The sequence below is a fragment of the Australozyma saopauloensis genome, chromosome 3 (genome assembly GCF_035610405.1).
Source record: "Australozyma saopauloensis chromosome 3, complete sequence".
NCBI lineage: Eukaryota > Fungi > Ascomycota > Pichiomycetes > Serinales > Metschnikowiaceae > Australozyma > Australozyma saopauloensis.
Window position 1 is genome coordinate 1,626,980 of NC_086133.1, and position 17,774 is coordinate 1,644,753.

Below are 17,774 nucleotides of genomic sequence, written 5' to 3' on the forward strand. Positions count from 1 at the left end.
GCGTCACCAGGATTCCAAAGGGCTAACTTGGCCAAAACTACGACGAAAGACCTATCTAGAATCTCTCGTTCACCAGCAGGAACTCTCATCCCAGCGCCATTGTCAGATTGCATATCTTCTTGCTTAATATTCTCAAGCGCCGCCAACACTTCTTTCTTCAACAGCGGGTTAGACTCCAAGCCGTTGAGAAATTCAAACAGAATGCGTTTGGTCACGTCAGATTCCGCGCTTCCTGGCCGAATGGGACGAGAAGAGTGGGTACAGGGGAATTGCATTTTTACTCTGTTGTTTCACAAAAGCCACTTTCAATATTACGATGAATACGACTGGAGAAAGACAGAGAAACGGAGTGTGTACTGGAAAGTTGATTCTTTACTCTGAATTTAAGCGAATTGAGGGTTTAGGTTATAATTCTCGTAACTTTAGGGAAAAAAGGGTTGTTGTGGGGTCTGAAACGGGAATGGCTGCAAAACTAGATGCAGTCTGTGTAATACCCAAATCATAATGCGAGATTTCGAACGAACGAGAGTATACTATTTCTTCAAAAGATAATCTGTTGAAAACATAATAATACTAAAGAGTGATAGACAGGTACAAATCTTTCAAATTTTGTCTCCGGCGTTGTTGGTGCTCTAGATAGTGACAGGGACGAGAGAACATGTGGCATCAAGGAAAAACTCATGATTCGTCAAATACCTGATTGCAGCACGCGATCAGATGATCTTCGATCCTTATTAATGTCGGATCTTTATCGCAAGTTCTTTACACAAAGGAATTACTTTTCGTTGAGAATGTGTTATCCTATGTATCAGGGCTAGAACACTTCATAAATTTGGGCGACTCTTTTCCTGATATAACGAATATCCGGATAAAATAATCTTGCATCCAACATTGTGCTATTGCAATAAAAACTCCTATGCCAGATTCACAGTGGCTAGGAACAAGTCTGGTAACACCAGTGCTTCTGCCACCGACAAAGCCAAACAGCAATAATCACTTTATTTACTTGGCAGGGAAGTATGTACTATGCTTAGATCAGGTATAAAAAGTCAAAGCCCTCCAAGTTCCGAAGCGTATATTACTATGACTTTGATGCACATGGAGCAGAAAGCATTATTGGGTCAAAATAGGAACACCACGTCACTTACCTCTGATACAAGAATCCTCTTCATTGATATCCAGAGTGAGTTGTTTCAATTACAAAAATTCTCACACTTGCTTCCGTTCTGTTGAGTCCGACCAGGCATATCGGTGAGCAGTGTATCCGCAGAGATAATGACCTCGAAGGAACAGCGTACGTTGCTTATGGACAATCGATGAATGCGTTTAATCTTCGGCGAAGCGATTATCATCAGACTGTGCCATGTGCTAGCTACGCGTAACATTCTCAGCATGAAGTTTGCGATGCAATCAATTCGACTATGTACGGAAGTACGGCGACACAGTATTGGTTTGACAACATAGCAAAAACTTTGGATGTGGACTTGGATCACATAGCACAAAGGTTTATATTCAGCTTGGGTACCATGCGTCGCTGCGCTCCATCCACATTTCCTATACGATTCTTCGCACAGAGTACCTTCTGCAACTTTAGATCCTTCTTTTTTTCTATTTGACTGTTTTTCGTAATCTAGCAGATGCATCTTGACGCTCCGAGGTGGAAAGCCCGGATTCTTGCCAGCCGGGACCCACGTCCAACTAGTGGGTCCTTCGTCTCCACTTATCAAATTGTTCGAAATTTCGAAGCTGCTCTTGAATCTATGGAACGCGATCCAACAATCGCGTATATGCTATTCAGAGTCATCCACGAAGCATTTGGGAAATGTAGCTACACGAGACCGATGCCATTTGCCAGATTGCCATCGAATCGTCGTGAATTAGGGTATGGTGCAGATGTCTTGGACACTCTAGTCTCCAATCCAGATTTGAGCTTCAAATTGGCATTGCAGTTCCTAAGTGCGATGCGGATTCAACCTTCCACTGAAAGAACTCTTGGCATCGATTTGCGATACCCGGGCGAAGCTGAAGTGAACGCACTCATTCAGCTTATGGAACAGGATTGTTTCGAGGGCCCTCGATTAATGTCACGGATTTATCAATGGGTCTATGCTGAAATGTCAGAAGCTTTCGTGCATCTATTAAAAAAGCCATTTGGATCGTATAAGCCAAGTTATAGCGAGCAATGTTTGAGTAAATCTTCACCCCGTGATCCATTTAGTCCCAGAGAGGGGTTACTCAATGATCTTCAGAGACGTTTGTTGCGAGAGATAGTGGTGCATTTGGTGTATGAAATAGTGAAAGAAGGAGAGGTTTGCTCCCTTTTTGAGTTGAACCCACTAGTTGAAGCTCTACTTCGATCATCTGGCAACCAGTTTGTCGCAGTCATGTCAAATCGTGCTTCCTTGGACCTCGTCGATCCATCTTCTCACTCAGAGCACACTGATCTGAGTGTGCGACAAGAATTGCAAACAGGGTCTCTCTACGAACAATATTTGAGTTCTATGATGTCCTCTTTGAAATTCACAAGTGCTCATCCGGCATTTGTAGATGCCAGAATTCTCCTCACCGAATTCAGGACCGCGGTGGGCCAGGCGTTCTTGAAGGGGTTCGCCAAAACTCTATGCCATCCTATCAAAACAATCTACATTGATATGCTCGTTTCAGCGAGTGCACTCCTTAACGGGACACCGGACCAGGAGATACTGCACTCTTCGCCTCAATGCTGCCGAGAGGCGCCCATGTTTATCAAAGCCCTTTTAACACCAACAGGCTTTTTTGTCTTCGATTCAATCGTCCATGCATCAGAGTTTCCTGCCTTTAGAGCTCTTGTAAAAGAGATTCTTGTGTCTGGAAAGGTGAACGCAAAGACACTTTTCTCCATGGCTGTCGCAATGAAGGAGCATTGGAACCTCGAGATTGATCTGAAGTCCTTAAGCGACTTGCATGGAGTCCTTCATTCGTTCACCTGCATCTCCTTTGTTCTTGCATCGTACCAAGAATTTGTCTCTCCAAGACTGTTGTCGAATACATTAAAGGAGTATTTCGGAAGTCAACAGGTTCCATCTTCTTGGCTTTCTAAGGCTACTGAGAATTGGTATCGAGAAAGAATTGTCGAATAGTGGCCGCAAGGTTTAGACGGCGCTTAGCTTTCCTTCTCTTCTTTGCGAGATTTCTGTTGTGAATTTAACTGGACGCCGGTGTATTTCCGAAAGGGCTGAAAATTGTACGAGAGAGATTTCGAGAGAGAATTTGAGAGAGATGCTTTTTTGTTACAACAGATATGAGCATAATGGAATACCATTGGCCGAAAGCCTCGCGGAATTAGCATTGGTTTTACCGATTCATGAGGTATTGGTGTAGGCGACGTCAAAGCTCCTTTCACGTTCTGATGGCAGCGAGTTGTTTAGGCGATAATGAGATACCCTTTGTTAAACTTTGTCATGTCATTTAGATGATACTCGAAGGTGACAATCGCCTCATATGTAGGTTCCAAGACGATGGAGATGTTGTGAAATTTTGATTTGAGAGTTCCGAGGAATCCAATATTGCGGGTATTAAACTAAAGCTCTTTTAGAATAATATGATTAATTCAAAATTGCAGTAGCTCTTTTCCTTCGCCATTGATGTTGCCGCAGCTTCTCGTCCAGGTGGGATTAAGGCTCGAAAATAGCCTCAAGCTTAGTTCCATGCATAGAAAGATCTTGATAGAGAACTGCATATTTCATTCAGGATTTTCTATTGTGTTAGTCGAAGCGTTTGCCGAGACTACGTGTCGATAACTCGAATAAACACATACTGCATTCTATTTTCAATCAGAATTTGATATTTTGGTTGCAATTAGGTCATTTTTGGTTTTGCTATCACATATCTAAATTGGTTAAGGCAAACAGGCTTGCTGTAGTTCTCTGTGGCTTCTTCTCGTTCCATTGACTACTCATCATTGTAATTCCGTCTGCTCAGTTCTTATTTTATTGAGAAAAATTGATACACACAAACGGAAATAGCACTATCTATTATCCATTCAGGCTATCTAGACAGATGAGGGGCTGGCCAGCCTTCTTTCGTTCAATTGCCGGGCCAATGAGGGCCCGGCGGTTTCGAAATCGTCTTATTGTCGTCATCCGGAAAATGTGAGTCGTTTCTTATCCTAGTGTCGTTATCCAGAACCTCTATAATTTTAAAATTCGGAACACTGATGGTAATAGTCTATGAGGTACCTAACACTAGTCTTCATAAAACCTACACCAATTCCACAATTATTAGAATTCCAAAACAAGTAAGTCGACATGGGTGAAATAATTTCTTTGTATTCACTCAAATCGAATTTCCTTATCTTATCTTAAATACCATCTTGCATATCCTTACTCATCCTCGCATTGCTCCTACACACCAGCGAAAGCAATTATTACTCATTTTTTTAGAATACCTCCAGGCACACTCGTCCAATTGCAATTCCAAAAAGAAGTCTATACTGCCAAGTTTGTGTTGTGATTTGGAAAATTACTTGCACTGTTTTTTGGCCTCTCACGCGTATCCTAGACGTGTCTTTCGGAGTCCATTCTGAAGAATAGAAAAGAGGCAAATCTCCATCTTCAAACCGTAAACAAAGTGAAATATTGAGTGATTCCTCACCATAATGTCTAGAAGAACTCGTAATACCGGCGTTCGCGGCCCGAACTCGGCCTTGACCGAGTTTCTTCGTGTAGAAGGTATCACAGACGCATTTCGTCAAAGACAGGGCCGTCAGAGAGCTGGATCAGGCCGTGGATCGGGCGCAGTCTCGGAAACGCCTGAGACGGATGCCACTGCAACCAACGGTACGACTAGTTTGGCAGAAACACCCGGTGCAGACGTGTCAAACGATCTCTCTGATGACGACAACGATGTGGAATACAGAGACGATTTGTTCAACCCAGATGACTTCAAGCAGCTTGGTCAGGAAGATACATGTGTAGATTGCGGAAACCCATTCACATTGACTGTGTACTCGCGCTTCATCGAGGCGTCGAAAGGGTATATCTGTGAAGACTGTAACGAACTTCTTCGTAAGAAGGAACGTAATGTGCGAAAGACTCAGCAGACCGCGCGCAAGAGACGCAAAAAGGTGGCCAAGGCATTGTTGGATAAGAAGACGGTGCGCATTGCATCCCTTCAAGATATCTGCATTCGTGCCATCTCCAGCCATATTGAGGACGTAGATGCTTTGGGCGACATCGGCCAAACTAATATCAATAAGATCCTGAAGATTCTTTCGAAAAATAGGTCTTTAAACGACTCTACAGTGACACTTTTCTTGAATCCTTCCATCAAGGTGCTAGAGCTCTGGGATTGTTCCAATGTCACCAGTGACTCATTCAACAAAATCGCAGCTTATTGTTCCCAACTTGAGTCCCTTACTCTTTTCATGTGCGGTCAGCTCCATAACGATAACATGACATATTTCATAGACAAGCTTCCAAACCTTAAGAAGCTCGCGCTCAACGGCCCTTTTCTTATCAGCACTCCACAATGGGTCGACTTTTTTGAAAAAGCCGAAAGTCCCCTCGAACAGTTTGAGGTGCGTAACACTCATCGCTTTGGTAATGACTCCTTGATTTCTTTGCTTGAACGCCGTGGCAACCAATTGACACTGTTGAAGCTTTCCCGGCTCGACGGTCTCGATTCGGAACCAGTCTATGGGCTAATACCACAGTACTTGGCTCCAAGTAGACTAGAAGAACTTGAGTTGTCTCACCCTCACCAAGCAAACCTTATCGACGATGATCTCTTGATCCATATTCTAGCCACTACTGGCGAAACAATAAAGTACTTAAATGTCGACGGATGCACACAATTAACTGATTCCTTTCTTACTGAAGGTGTGGCTAAATTCTGTCCTGTTCTCGAGACGTTGTCTATGAGAAATTTGGAGCTAATCACGAATGAAGGTATGAGAGACGCTTTTGAAGAGCTTGGGCAAATCAACTACGGTGGTCTACTGTCAATTGATCTCACAAAATGCACAGGACTCGGAAACGAGGCCATTGAGGCCATCTTTAAACACTCTGGAAAAACATTGGTGGAGGCCTCCATCAATTCGGTCAACAATCTTACAAACTCTTTCTTGGTGCAAATACTCACGGATGACAAAGATGAGAGCAAAGTCTTAATTCAAAAATCTATAGAAGACGGCGTGAATGATGGCATTGATGAAGCACCTCCAATGGAAGTGGATGGCGATGAAGAAGGCGACGATGAAGGCGATCTAGAGGCATATTCTTCGCAGCCCACTAAATCGAAAGTGGTCTTCTATCTGCAGCAATCACTCCCTTTACTCACCAAATTGGACGTAGGATTTGTCCGTGCTTTCGACGACCTGGTGTTGGAAAAGTTCAGCGAGGAATGCCCAAAGTTAGCCATCGTGGAGGTTTTTGGAAATAACAGATGTACAGCCAAGGCATCTGTCCGGGACGATTTGCTCGTTATTGGTGTCCAAGGTGAAAATTTGTAGCTTCGACTATTTATTTTACGTACAACTAATCATGATAAATTAAAGGCGAATTAGCCTTGTCAACGAGTCTAAACGTAGGAAGCGGCGGGATTTTGTCCACATCTGAGAGCAGGATCCAGTCTCTCTCGATCCATGAATTTGTGATTTCAGGACTATATTCCCTAACGACTCCGGGGTGCCCAAGTTGTTTCTTGAGAGTCTGTGAGAATATACTTCCCTTCTGCGCCGTCAGATTGTTTCTGGACTCTACATGGTTTTTCGAGAGTCGCTTTCTTGCAGAACTGTTGACAAACAAATCCTCCGAAGTATCTCTGTGAGTGTTAATCAATGGTGACAAGAGATGTTTACTCTCAGGAGACGACATCGCCTTTGTAAGATTGCAACAAACAAAAGCATGTTGCAATTCAATAAAAGCGTCAACAGACTGTTTAGGAAGAGCTGTGTTTTCTTTTAAGTAGTTGACAATGTGTCCTAAATTGACAAAATTCTTCATATCTTGACCCTCGAACCTGACAAAGAAGTTCCAAAACTGTACTGACCGAGCTAGAGCACTCTCTTGGTGGTATTTGTTGTAGAACTTACGAATTCGTAACACGTTTTCGTCGCTTACTCGTATCAATTGAAGGTAGGAGACTATAATCAGTGAGATGCTGTCATCGTTCAATAGTTTTTGTAGCGACATGCTATGTTCAGGCTTTAAAGAGTATTCTTCTTTATTTTGGATTTCATTCTTCGACAGTGAATCCTTCTTATACCGGTCAACCCGGTCAAAGTAATTGTTGATAAGAGTTTCAAGGAGAGGTTCAGAAGAGGCAGCTGGGACATGTTGAACCCAAAGCCTGATTAAAGTCTTTATGTCATGCAAATATGCCGATTTCACATATATTGATTTGTCCAATGTGCCAGAATACTGCTTGATAGATCTTATCATATCTATGTTCATCAAGTCAAATTTAGCATTGTTCATCAAAAATTCGGCATATTCATCTCTCAATTGATAATCTGCAATGGGTGCAAACTTGAAGATAGCAGCATCATACAACGATTGGACCTTTTCAAATTCTGAGCCAACTGTGATAAGAAATGCGATGTACTTCCGCCATAGCTGTGGCTCGTGGCAGTGTGGAATCAAAGCACGCTCAAATATATTTAAGATCTGAGCGACTTGAGATTCCTTTTCGTCCGGGGTGGCCGTCTCAAGTATTTGCATTTCGTGATCCAAGTACTTCAAGTACACCTCGAACTGTGCATCATAAGCCGAAGACAGCGTGGGAACAAAGGAATGGAGTTGGAGTTCAGACTCGAACTTCCAGCAGTCATTCACTTTTCTCTGTGTTTCGGTGAAAATGTCATATGTGAAGGCATCGAGGATTTGCTGGGACTCTTCAGAAGAGAGTTCGTCCGCCAGGGACTTCCCGAAAGGAGCAATTTTGGTCGCAAGGAGCTCCGAGTCTGTGATTATTTCATCGATGCGATATTTTTTGGCTGTATCCAAGAATTTGTTATAGAAATGCGAGTACAGGTAGAGAGGTAGAGTCACTAGTTGCAAATACACCTTTATTAGATGCTCTGACAGGTCTGATATGGATGACTCAAACGCAATGTAAGAATCCCAAAATGTTTCGGAATTAAAATTTCTACCAATGACGGATGCGCCACGTTGGAACTCCAGCCGTATACTTTCGATCTTGTTGGGATCAACGGATTCTTGAGAGTTTGAACTGGCAGAATCAATGGTAGATGGTTCTCCATTTTCAGCAGATTGGTTTTTAGAGGAGTTCTCAGTCGTGGTCTTCTCTATTTCATGACTTGAGTCTTCTACTTTTCCCTTTTGCACGTCTAAATCATCTACCAAAGCCTGCAAGTATTCGACCCATAACGACACGCTTTGCGGACAAGCGGTCACGGCACACTTTAAGCAGTCTACAAATTCCTTCTGTCCAAACATTTTAAGTTTCACGGCCGCAAACAGACGCCAATAACCGGCCATAAGAGGAAAGAGCGATAGGAGCGCCGAATACAGCTCTACGACAGCCGTTTTCACCGCTTCAAGCGGCTCTTTTTTCGCCAAAGCCATCCCATAGCAACTATCTAGCACGGCGAAGAGCTCGTCCCACTTTGCGAGCGTCTGGGGATCTTCAATTGCAGAATTGTAGACCAAGTTCCAAGGATGGGTATTGGACGTGGGCTTCAGCGGGAGGTTGTGGTTTGAGCCCTGTGCCGACTCTTTCCGATGAGGTGGGAACGCTAGTTCTAATGGATATTTCGGAAGGGCCATTGGTGGATGTTTTAATTAAAATGGATGTGGTCTACAGTAGAAATGAAATATGGGGTAGAGATGAGCATTGATGATTTGGAGCGGCGAATTTCGAAAAGATTTAGGAAATTCATTATTGAATCGTTTGTGTTTCTCAACTGATTTGTTCTACTTTGTTGGCTGAGCTCTGGTCTAGTTGTGATTGGGTGCAAATTGGATTCAGACGCTCAGTGACAATAACGAGTTGCACATGGAGTATGAATATTGAAACATTTTTAAAGCAATTATTGAAAATGAAATTTCCAAAACTCTCTCGTCTGGTCTAGGGCTATTGATGCAGCACTTGTCGAACTAAAAGAATAGATGATCCACTTTCCAAGAGCTAGAAGATATCGTTTCTGAGAAAGTCCGAATGAGAATAGTTCTGAATATTTTGGAATTGTCACTCTTGCCTTCAAAATCCGCGAGATTACCGTTCTACTGACGTTTCCCCAGATTCTCCATTCTACAACTCATCGATACAGAAATCCAACAGGAAATCGATTCATACGCTTCAAATTGTAAAGCGCCCAAATTCATTCACTACCCCTTGTTATTTTAAGATAGTTTCGTTAGTAAAAGGTGACTCCTTTGCTTTCTATTTGCCTTCTTAATTCAATATGGAAAATCTACGTTTAGTGGCTCCTATCACATACACCAGCGAGAATAATTCGGCAATTGTTAGCCTACTAGGTGGAATAGCCCCTCCTACAACGTCTGGCTTTTTGCCGAATATTCTTATCCCCATAAATGGCAGTTTGGACGTAGATTCTATCGTTCAACAAAACGACAAAAGAACAGCTCGTGGCCAGGGCCAGGCGGCAGCAGAGGCCGCTGGCGCAGATGAAATTGACTCTGAAGAATTGCTAGATGGCAAAACTGAGCAGGATCCGCAGAACTGGCGTGTTCTTGATGCTTTTGCGCCTACAAATCGTTTGGAGCAAATCAACACCGTATTCCTCCAAGACTTTCCAAGTCTTCGCAAGAGCGCCACCGTGCGATGCTTTGACTTGGTTTTGTCTGCATGTCCTCTCAAAGTTCCGAAAACTTACGATTTCACCTTCTTATCGGAAACTGTAGGTCGAGACGTTCGCGGCGTCTTTGTGCGCTTCCACGCGATAGAGGTTACTCGCTGGGTATCTCAAAACATTGCAGCTCTTCTTCCGACAGTCGTGGCCGCTTTTGACCCTGAGCTTGGCGGAAATGAGGCTGAACAACTCTCTGAAGCTAGTAGAACTGCAACTGCAGCAGAGATCGCCAAAATAATATCAGAGAAGAAGTACTACAGCCATGGAACGACTCGCACAGGAACAGAGGATCTAGATGAGGTCATGAAGTACTATCGAACATACAAGGTCGAAAACTCGGAGTTGGTAGAGGTGCCGAAAGAGTTGAAAGAAGTCATCGTCAAAGATATCATGAAGTTCCGCTCGAAGGTACTCACGATTGAGCGGGAACGTAGAAAACGTGAGATTGAAAAGGAGAGGCTTCGTGCCCGTACTAGACTAACCCTGATCTACGAAGGTATTAAAGCTGCGCCAGTCGGCGGCGAACAGGCCGACGTGGAAATGGAGCAAGACGAAACAACCAACGAAAACGAACTGCTCAATGCCCTCACAGACAAGGAGTATGAGGAATACATTGAAAAAGAAAAGGCCAAGAAGACCGAAGAGACCCTTCAACAGAAACTTCACGAAATCGAGCGACTTGAGCAGTCTGAGAAAGCACCACTTCTATCTAGACTAGAGAAGGAAATGGGCTACGAGGAGAACCTCATTGAGAACAAGATCGTGTACATGGACGAAATCAAGGTCTTTCTGGAGTTGGACGTTGCATCGGCGGCCACATGTTCCAACGCCAAAGTTAAATCGTACTACACGAACTACCCCGAATACATGCGTCTACGGAATCACGAGCGTGCGCGTGAAGAAGAGAAAGATGCGCTCGATGCCAAAGATGCAGAAAGTGAGCCTCTCCAATCCGGATCGATCATTGCAAAGAAGCCTGTGGAGGTCAAGGTCAAAGTCTCGGAAAGCTCTTCAGCTGGTAATTCCACGAAAGCTAAAAAGTCCATTCAAGAGATGCCGCAAGCTTCTTTGGATGCAATCAAGGAAAAGATCAGTGTTCTCATTGAAGAATATTTGGGTATTAAGGAGGAGCTGTTAATTGGATTCGTCTACGACTTTGTCTTCGAGAATGGTCTTGAGTCCACAGATGAACTCATTGGCGAGCTCCAGGAGACTTTGGATGAAGATTCCCAAACAGTTGTGAATGAGCTACATGCATACATAGAAACGCTTTGAGCAAAAAATAATGTGTGTATTGTCAATAAAAGGCATATGTGGATCGAACTTGAAATGTTCCTTGTCCTTTGATGCATGAACGAATTGTAGAAGTAAGTTGTTATAAGGAGTGACATGGAACTGCTCGCAAGAGCTAGATCCGGGAATAAGTTATGGGAATTTACTCCGCCCAACCCAAAGAATTCAGCGCGTTGACGGGAACAGAGATTTGGAACTTGCCGGTTTGGCTAGAAACCGGGCTTCTGTTGGAGTGGTCGCTATCCACACGGCTCTCAGAGTCTGTCGACATGAGCTCAATGTTCTTCTTCTTGTAACGGCGGAACAAAAGAACCATAAGAGACATGTATGCAAGCGAACCAATAGAAGCTCCAACGGCAATACCTGCCACTACACCAGAGTTCAGTGTCTTGGAGTCGGAAGACCCAACAGAACCATTGTCTGACTGAGGTGCGGCGGTTGGGCGAGCAGCGGTGTTCAAACCGGTAAGCGGGATACGAATGTCAATCAATTGTGCCAACATGTTCGTTGTGGCATCTTTGTTCTGGTACAACTTGGAGCTAGTGTCTCCAAGCAACAGCAGCAAGGTATCAACTACATCTGCTGGGAAATAAACCTCAGCCACTGAAATAATATAGTTGACGTCCAGAGACCCAAAAGGAACAATTCTGTTGACCATCACCTCAGAAAGCTGTGGGTTTTCGTTGAATGGGAACTTCAATACCTGTGGCAAGTAGTCGAAGATCTGAGCAGACGAAATCGAGTGTGACACCACAAATGGATAGTTCAAAGGCTCCTTAAATCCAACAGTGACCAATCTGTAGTTGTCGCCTGGTGTGGCTGTGTTTGCTGGTGTAATAGCTTTTGGAAGTCCAGAGGTTTGTGGGACAACAGTGCTGTCTGCCAGTGCCAATGTGGTAGAGGCCACAGCAGTCTCGAGTACAGTAGGCAACCAGTTGCTGACTGAGGAGGTTGGCTTTCCGGTTGGAGTTGGAGCTGAAGCTGCTGGAGTTTCGATTCCAGTAGAAGGAACCGAAGCAACAGGAGTTGCAGTTGTTACAGAAGGAACTGGGCTAGGACGAATTGGGGATGTCACTACAGACTGAGAAGGTGCTTGGTTGGCAGATGATGCGATACTGTCTTCGCTCGAGGACGTTTCAATAGTCGTGGATGGTGCAGTAGTTGAGGCAGATTCGGCCGACAGCTCTGTAGAGAGAACTGGAAGAGAAGAAGGTCCAGACGAGATAACCAGGGAGCTGACAGGTGCTTCGGAGGAAATTGCAGAAGACACTTCACCAAGAGTGATAGAGCTACTAGAAGAACTTGCGGTGCTGTCAGTACTAGTAGCCACTGAGGTAGGAGGGGTAGTAGTAGCTGGAGTACTTGCCACAGCGCTTGTAGTTGTAGCGCTTGATTCACTCACCAGCGTGGAGACAATTGGTGCAGTAGAACTCACTGGTGCAGTAGAACTGACAGGAGTGGTAGAACTGACCGGACTGACAGATTCAACGGAAGTGGTTGGGATTATAGATGAAGATTCAACGGAGACATTCAGAGAAGAAGAACTGGAGCTTGCGGAGCTGGTCAGCACTGTCGAACTTGTGAGAGGAATCACAGGTGTCGTTGTTGGCTCAGAAACTGCTGTCGATGAGCTAGTGCTCTCAGAAGCAGAAGTCCAAGTAGAGGGAGCAGTAGTTGATACAGATGACACTGTTGGGGTCGCAGACTCAGAAACAGTGAAGCTCGATGACAGAGATGGAACACTGGATGTAGTCGAAAGCAGGAGAGTGCCTGTGTTCAAAGATGTAAAACTTTCACTTGCGCTGGTAGAGGTTGAAGAGGTGAAGAGAGTACTACTGCTCGAGAAAGTGGCACTGCTACTGCTAGAAGTTTCTGTTCCTGGAGTCGTAGCAACAGGAGTGGGCGAAGATGAAACGGAGAACTCAGAAGAGAAACTTGAAGTTGATGCAGTCGTCGTAGCAGTATCGGGAGTTGGGTTCTTAGAAAGCATGTTCATGTCACTAGCAGAAGAGCTTGATGATCCAGAGGTGATAGATGACGAAGCACCCAAGAACGTAGAAGATGGACTCTCTGTGGAGGTCAAGGACGCGGTTCCGCTCGTAACAGAAGATGTTGCAGATCCAGAAGGAAGTGGAGAAGAAGAGGCATTCACCGATGCAAAAGAAGAAATTGATTCAGAAACAGTGGAGAACGACGAGGTTTCCGCGGTTTGGGTGGAGTTTCCTGCAGCATTCAAGACCATTGTGGAAGCAGAAGATGTTTCGGTAATAGAAGAGGATGTTGCGGAAGTAGCAGAAGAAGCCAAAGGACTAGAGCTGGCAGGAGCGCCAGAGGAAGAGTCTGAGGTAGAAGCTGCTGCAGAGATTGTGCTAGGAGTTGTGGTAGCGAATGAAGAAGCAGAGCTACCGGTAGCACTAGAGCTCAGAGAAGATGCAGAGAATGTGGGAGAGCTCGATGAGGGAGTAATGGTAGCATCACTAGCTGTGGTGGAGCTTGAGCCTACAGACTTCAAGAAGTCAAACATACCAGCAGAAAAACTGGAGCTCTGGGCGCTGAACGTACTACTAGAAGCTACGGGTGTCTGAGAAGAGCTGGAAGCCACTGGTGTCAGGGAAGAGCTAGGAGCCACAGGTGCCAGAGAAGAGCTGGGAGACAGAGAGACTGGAGCAGACAGGGTAATCTGTGGTATCGAGAAAACTGGAGTAGACAGAGTCAGCGATGGGCTCGAGGAAGCTTGAGCCAACAGCGAAGACTGAACCATCTGGACCAGTGGCTGAGAAGCAGAACTGGATACTATGACAGTAGACAGACCCTGAGACAGGGGAGCAGGGAAGGAGAACTGCTGTGTAGACTCTGGAGTAGTTGAGATGGGGGCACTCGAAGAACTTGGCGAACTTGACGAACTTGGCGAACTTGGCGAGCTCGACGAGCTAGTCTTTGACTGCATCAAGTTCTGGAAAAACTGAGCGCCTGCTGGTGTGGATTCGGACGAAGCAGAGGAGGAGGCGCTCGGAGTGGAACTCGAAGGACTCAGTGAGAAACTACCAAGAATCTGTGTCGAGGGCTGAGCAAGCAGCAATGACGTAGTGGAACTCGACGACGACGACGATGGAAACGACGAAGAGGATGAGACAGGAGCTGCAGCCGCAGTATTGTTGCCGTCCAAGAACTCGTAGAGGGCATCCTTAAAGTCCCTTTCAGTAGGTCCCGCAGGGGCAGCCCAGGCGGAGGCAGCCGACACGAGAATGGCGGCCAAAGTGTGTGTGGAAAGCTTCATTGTGATTTAAAAGAAAGACGGGGGTCAGAATTTGTGGGTATCAAGCTTCAGGGCCATAAAATACAAGCAGGGCTGGAGCTAAAGGGATAGAACGAGTGACAACAGGAATGCGATATTCAGAAAAGGTACGGGTTCAAACTTTTGTTCAGAGCTTGAAATTTTCTTTTCGGTGCTATTCGAACCTGTGGTGGGTTGAGTTTCTCTGTCGAGTGGGTATCACTAATAAGGTTTGGTTACGCTTCGAATATTCAAAGTCAATCGAATTACAAAGTCGAACGCTTGGTCGTGCGGTAGCAGCGTGTTTCTTTTACAACAGCTGGGACTATAAAAAGGGCAGTGGTCGCACCTGTTTTCAGTGGATGTGTTTTTACCTCTTCGGGCAATAAAACAGGGCCTGGAAGCGAAAAAAAGCCGGAAAAAAGACGAGCCGGATGCTAGAGAGGCAGCGGGACGAAAGGCGGGGCCAAAACAGGCAAAACGAGCAGTGAAAACGACGTTTATTGACGGCTAACGTCGACTTGGTAAGGAAGACGAGTTGTTGTGATGAAAGCAGTTTCAGTGGGAGAAGGGTGGATCATAAAGGCAGAGGGCCCGTACTGCATGGGAAGGCCGCGCCTGTGGTAAGGGCGTCTTGTCTGCAGGCGCACACCTTAATTTGGGCGCCCCCTTCCTGATGCATATAAACAGTGGTACACAAAGGGAACGTGGATAAGGGTAAGGTGAGATCCAGACGCAGTGGGGCCTGCATGCGCACATGCACTAAAACTTTACTGCTAAACAATGGCCAGTATCTGCAGGCTGCGTTTTTGACTAAACTTTACCAAACACCAATTTTTCAAAGGGAGTCCATTTTCATGGAAATGGATCTAGATCTTCGATGGTTGGAGCTCAAGATCTGGAGCATCTCTTTGTTGGTTTCTTCTTTGGCGCTAGCCGTCACTCCCGAGAACGATCGCATGACCCCTTCGGCCAGTTAAACTATCATTGATCTCTGTGCCTGTAGATAGTGCAGCTATTCTTAGGTGGTGCTCTTAACGCTCCGTGCGTCGGCCGTTTCGTGCGTCGTTTCTGCACACCTAGACCAAGTGGCAGTGCAATTTCTACGTTTAGGGACAAAGACGCCAGAATGGGCCAGAATGGGAGCGCTGCTAACTTCTGCCGAATCGGGAAATAACGCTGCCGGATATAGGCGCGCCGTGTCTTGACGGGTCTGGCCCGTTGGTCGAGATCAAGGGCCTACCGTTTGCAGCCATATCGAAAACATCTGTTTCAGTGAATGTCTGTGTTGGTACACGGTGCTGGTGGTGTTTGAAGATGAGACGATCATTTGACTTTTCAGGGGCTGTCAAGGGTTCATGATCTGGAGATGGACCTTCGATAAACACGGGCCAAAATACAGTGGTTGTAATAGGAAAAGAGCTCCAAGGTGTAATTTAGTTTGAAGAATTATTGATGAAATGGTTTCGATGGCGAGATAATTTTGTATTGATTTGTATGTGGTTGTATGTATTGCTATATATTAAGAGGCGCTGAACTTTGGCTTCACAACATGTATCTCCAATGATCTGATCCGAAGAAAAGAATCCGTATCAATGGGTTGATTGACTGCTTCCGCGACTAAGTAATGGAAATTAAGGCGATTTCTTGTCACGTCGCCCTTGCATAAATTGCCTTTTTCCTTGACACTTTCGCTTTCACGGCTACTAATCTGCAGCTCCAAACTTCATAGACGTATGGTGCACTTTGCCGGTTTTGGTCTAGGCCGAACCTGTGGAACTCTTGGTTGCGTTACTTCTGGAAAAACTAGATGAAAGGGGCTGCGGTATAGGGCTCCACTGGAACTGCGCTGCCCTGGCTCCATAGTTACGCCTGCCTGTTGGACGGATTTTAGCTATATGAAATCTTATGTCTTGCTTGAATTTCTTTTCATGAGTAACCGCTCCCAGGAGTCGTTTGCGTCCTCGCTTGTGTTGGCGGGTCCAAATCAATAGTCTATTTGGAGTTGGGCGCCAGGACATGCAAGTACCCCTCCACCGGAGCGATCACTCTATCACTTTGATCTGGGGCGGTTAATTTGCTTTTGCTGGCTGACTATCGTCATTGTAATTTAAAAGCTATTGTAGATAGAATTGGCCAATGGGCTACACACCAACACCTATCTCTTTCCCTAGCCAAAGTTTCCATTTAATTCCTGTAAACACTGAATTTATAAGCCACGCAATCGCTTCATCTCACAAATTTCATTCCTTCCTATTCTGTTGTTGATGGAAACGCGTATAGTGGTTAAGGTCCATGTATCCGGCTCGTCGGCCCTGAACAAACCCAAGCAAATATTGTCTCGGGTGTCTATTTCCGTCTCAAATAAATCCAAGATAAAATTGAGCCTCAATGTTCATGGCGCCACGGTCCATGGCTCTTCTATTCCTGTCAATGTCAAAATCAATCCAACCAAACCGCTAGACGACGTTCGAGTCACCACCAAAAAGCAAGTTCGAATCGAGCCGGCAAAAGTGCCATAATATTTTTGCCCTCCTTCCCCAATTGTCGTTTCCATAAAATTGATCTCCGGTATTGGAACATCTCTAATACTACTTCCCTTACCCCATATTAATGACTCGCCTAAGACGAATTGATCGGCTGTTGCTAGCTGAATGCTCTAGCGAGTCACTACCAATGGACGAAGATGACCAAGATCTTCTCATTGGCCAACTTTCGGCAGAAAATGACGGTAATCACGCATTGTATACCCGAATCTTGGTTTCCTCAATAGTAATCGAGTTTCCTATCGTGGCGTTTCTCATACGAGCAATTATTAGTCGAGAGGCAAAGTATACAGTCCATTTCATGCTTCTGAGTCTTCTCTGTTTGATTGGAGCCCTCTATGATGTTTCTGCGGTGGGAGCTCGCTTACAACATAGTCCATTGGTGCCTACCTCCTTGGTGCATGGCTTATTCTCATTCAAACTGCTCTGTGTGGTCAACGGCCTACTATTGGTCCAGTTTTACACGGGAATTTATCGCCAGTATGGGTACAAGAATGTGTACATGTTTCTAGTGATGCCTCTTGTCAACTACATCATGATGATTCTAGTCAGAAAATGGCATGCGCTGACCGCAGCCAATATTCAGCATCTCTATGGGCTACGCTATAAATTCAAGAGCGCTTAGTATGGTATTATAATGAATTCATGATTGTATAAGTAGACTTGTAAATCGCCAGGGTATTCTACAGTTCATATTTGAGGGCAGATCTGGCGTAAATTTTATCTCAGTATTTCTTTGTTTTAATTTTCGGAGCCTCTTCCTCAATTTCTTTTTGCGTTTAGATACTAGATAGTTTGATTGACCATTGAGACAGAGAAACACAAACACACCCAGACATATAAATCG

The 17,774-nt window shown here is 45.0% G+C and overlaps 6 protein-coding genes across 6 annotated transcripts; 4 read left to right on the plus strand and 2 right to left on the minus strand.

The window, feature by feature from the left end:
* Nucleotides 1-1,637: 1,637 nt before the first annotated feature.
* Nucleotides 1,638-3,119, plus strand: PUMCH_002868 (uncharacterized protein; the record flags this gene model as incomplete). Its single annotated transcript, XM_063021860.1, has 1 exon — nucleotides 1,638-3,119. One exon carries the CDS (start codon nucleotides 1,638-1,640, stop codon nucleotides 3,117-3,119), a length of 1,482 nt encoding a protein of 493 aa, XP_062877930.1.
* A 1,517-nt stretch (nucleotides 3,120-4,636) lies between these two features.
* PUMCH_002869 (uncharacterized protein) lies at nucleotides 4,637-6,490 on the plus strand (the record flags this gene model as incomplete). Its single annotated transcript, XM_063021861.1, has 1 exon — nucleotides 4,637-6,490. The coding sequence occupies one exon, from the start codon at nucleotides 4,637-4,639 to the stop codon at nucleotides 6,488-6,490; it is 1,854 nt and encodes a 617-aa protein (XP_062877931.1).
* Nucleotides 6,491-6,515: 25 nt separating this feature from the next.
* Nucleotides 6,516-8,768, minus strand: PUMCH_002870 (uncharacterized protein; the record flags this gene model as incomplete). The annotated part of the gene is made up of 1 exon (XM_063021862.1): nucleotides 6,516-8,768. One exon carries the CDS (start codon nucleotides 8,766-8,768, stop codon nucleotides 6,516-6,518), a length of 2,253 nt encoding a protein of 750 aa, XP_062877932.1.
* A 638-nt stretch (nucleotides 8,769-9,406) lies between these two features.
* On the plus strand, nucleotides 9,407-11,089 carry PUMCH_002871 (uncharacterized protein; the record flags this gene model as incomplete). The annotated part of the gene is made up of 1 exon (XM_063021863.1): nucleotides 9,407-11,089. The coding sequence occupies one exon, from the start codon at nucleotides 9,407-9,409 to the stop codon at nucleotides 11,087-11,089; it is 1,683 nt and encodes a 560-aa protein (XP_062877933.1).
* Nucleotides 11,090-11,249: 160 nt separating this feature from the next.
* On the minus strand, nucleotides 11,250-14,384 carry PUMCH_002872 (uncharacterized protein; the record flags this gene model as incomplete). Its single annotated transcript, XM_063021864.1, has 1 exon — nucleotides 11,250-14,384. One exon carries the CDS (start codon nucleotides 14,382-14,384, stop codon nucleotides 11,250-11,252), a length of 3,135 nt encoding a protein of 1,044 aa, XP_062877934.1.
* Nucleotides 14,385-16,994: 2,610 nt separating this feature from the next.
* PUMCH_002873 (uncharacterized protein) lies at nucleotides 16,995-17,552 on the plus strand (the record flags this gene model as incomplete). The annotated part of the gene is made up of 1 exon (XM_063021865.1): nucleotides 16,995-17,552. One exon carries the CDS (start codon nucleotides 16,995-16,997, stop codon nucleotides 17,550-17,552), a length of 558 nt encoding a protein of 185 aa, XP_062877935.1.
* Between the last annotated feature and the right edge of the window lie 222 nt (nucleotides 17,553-17,774).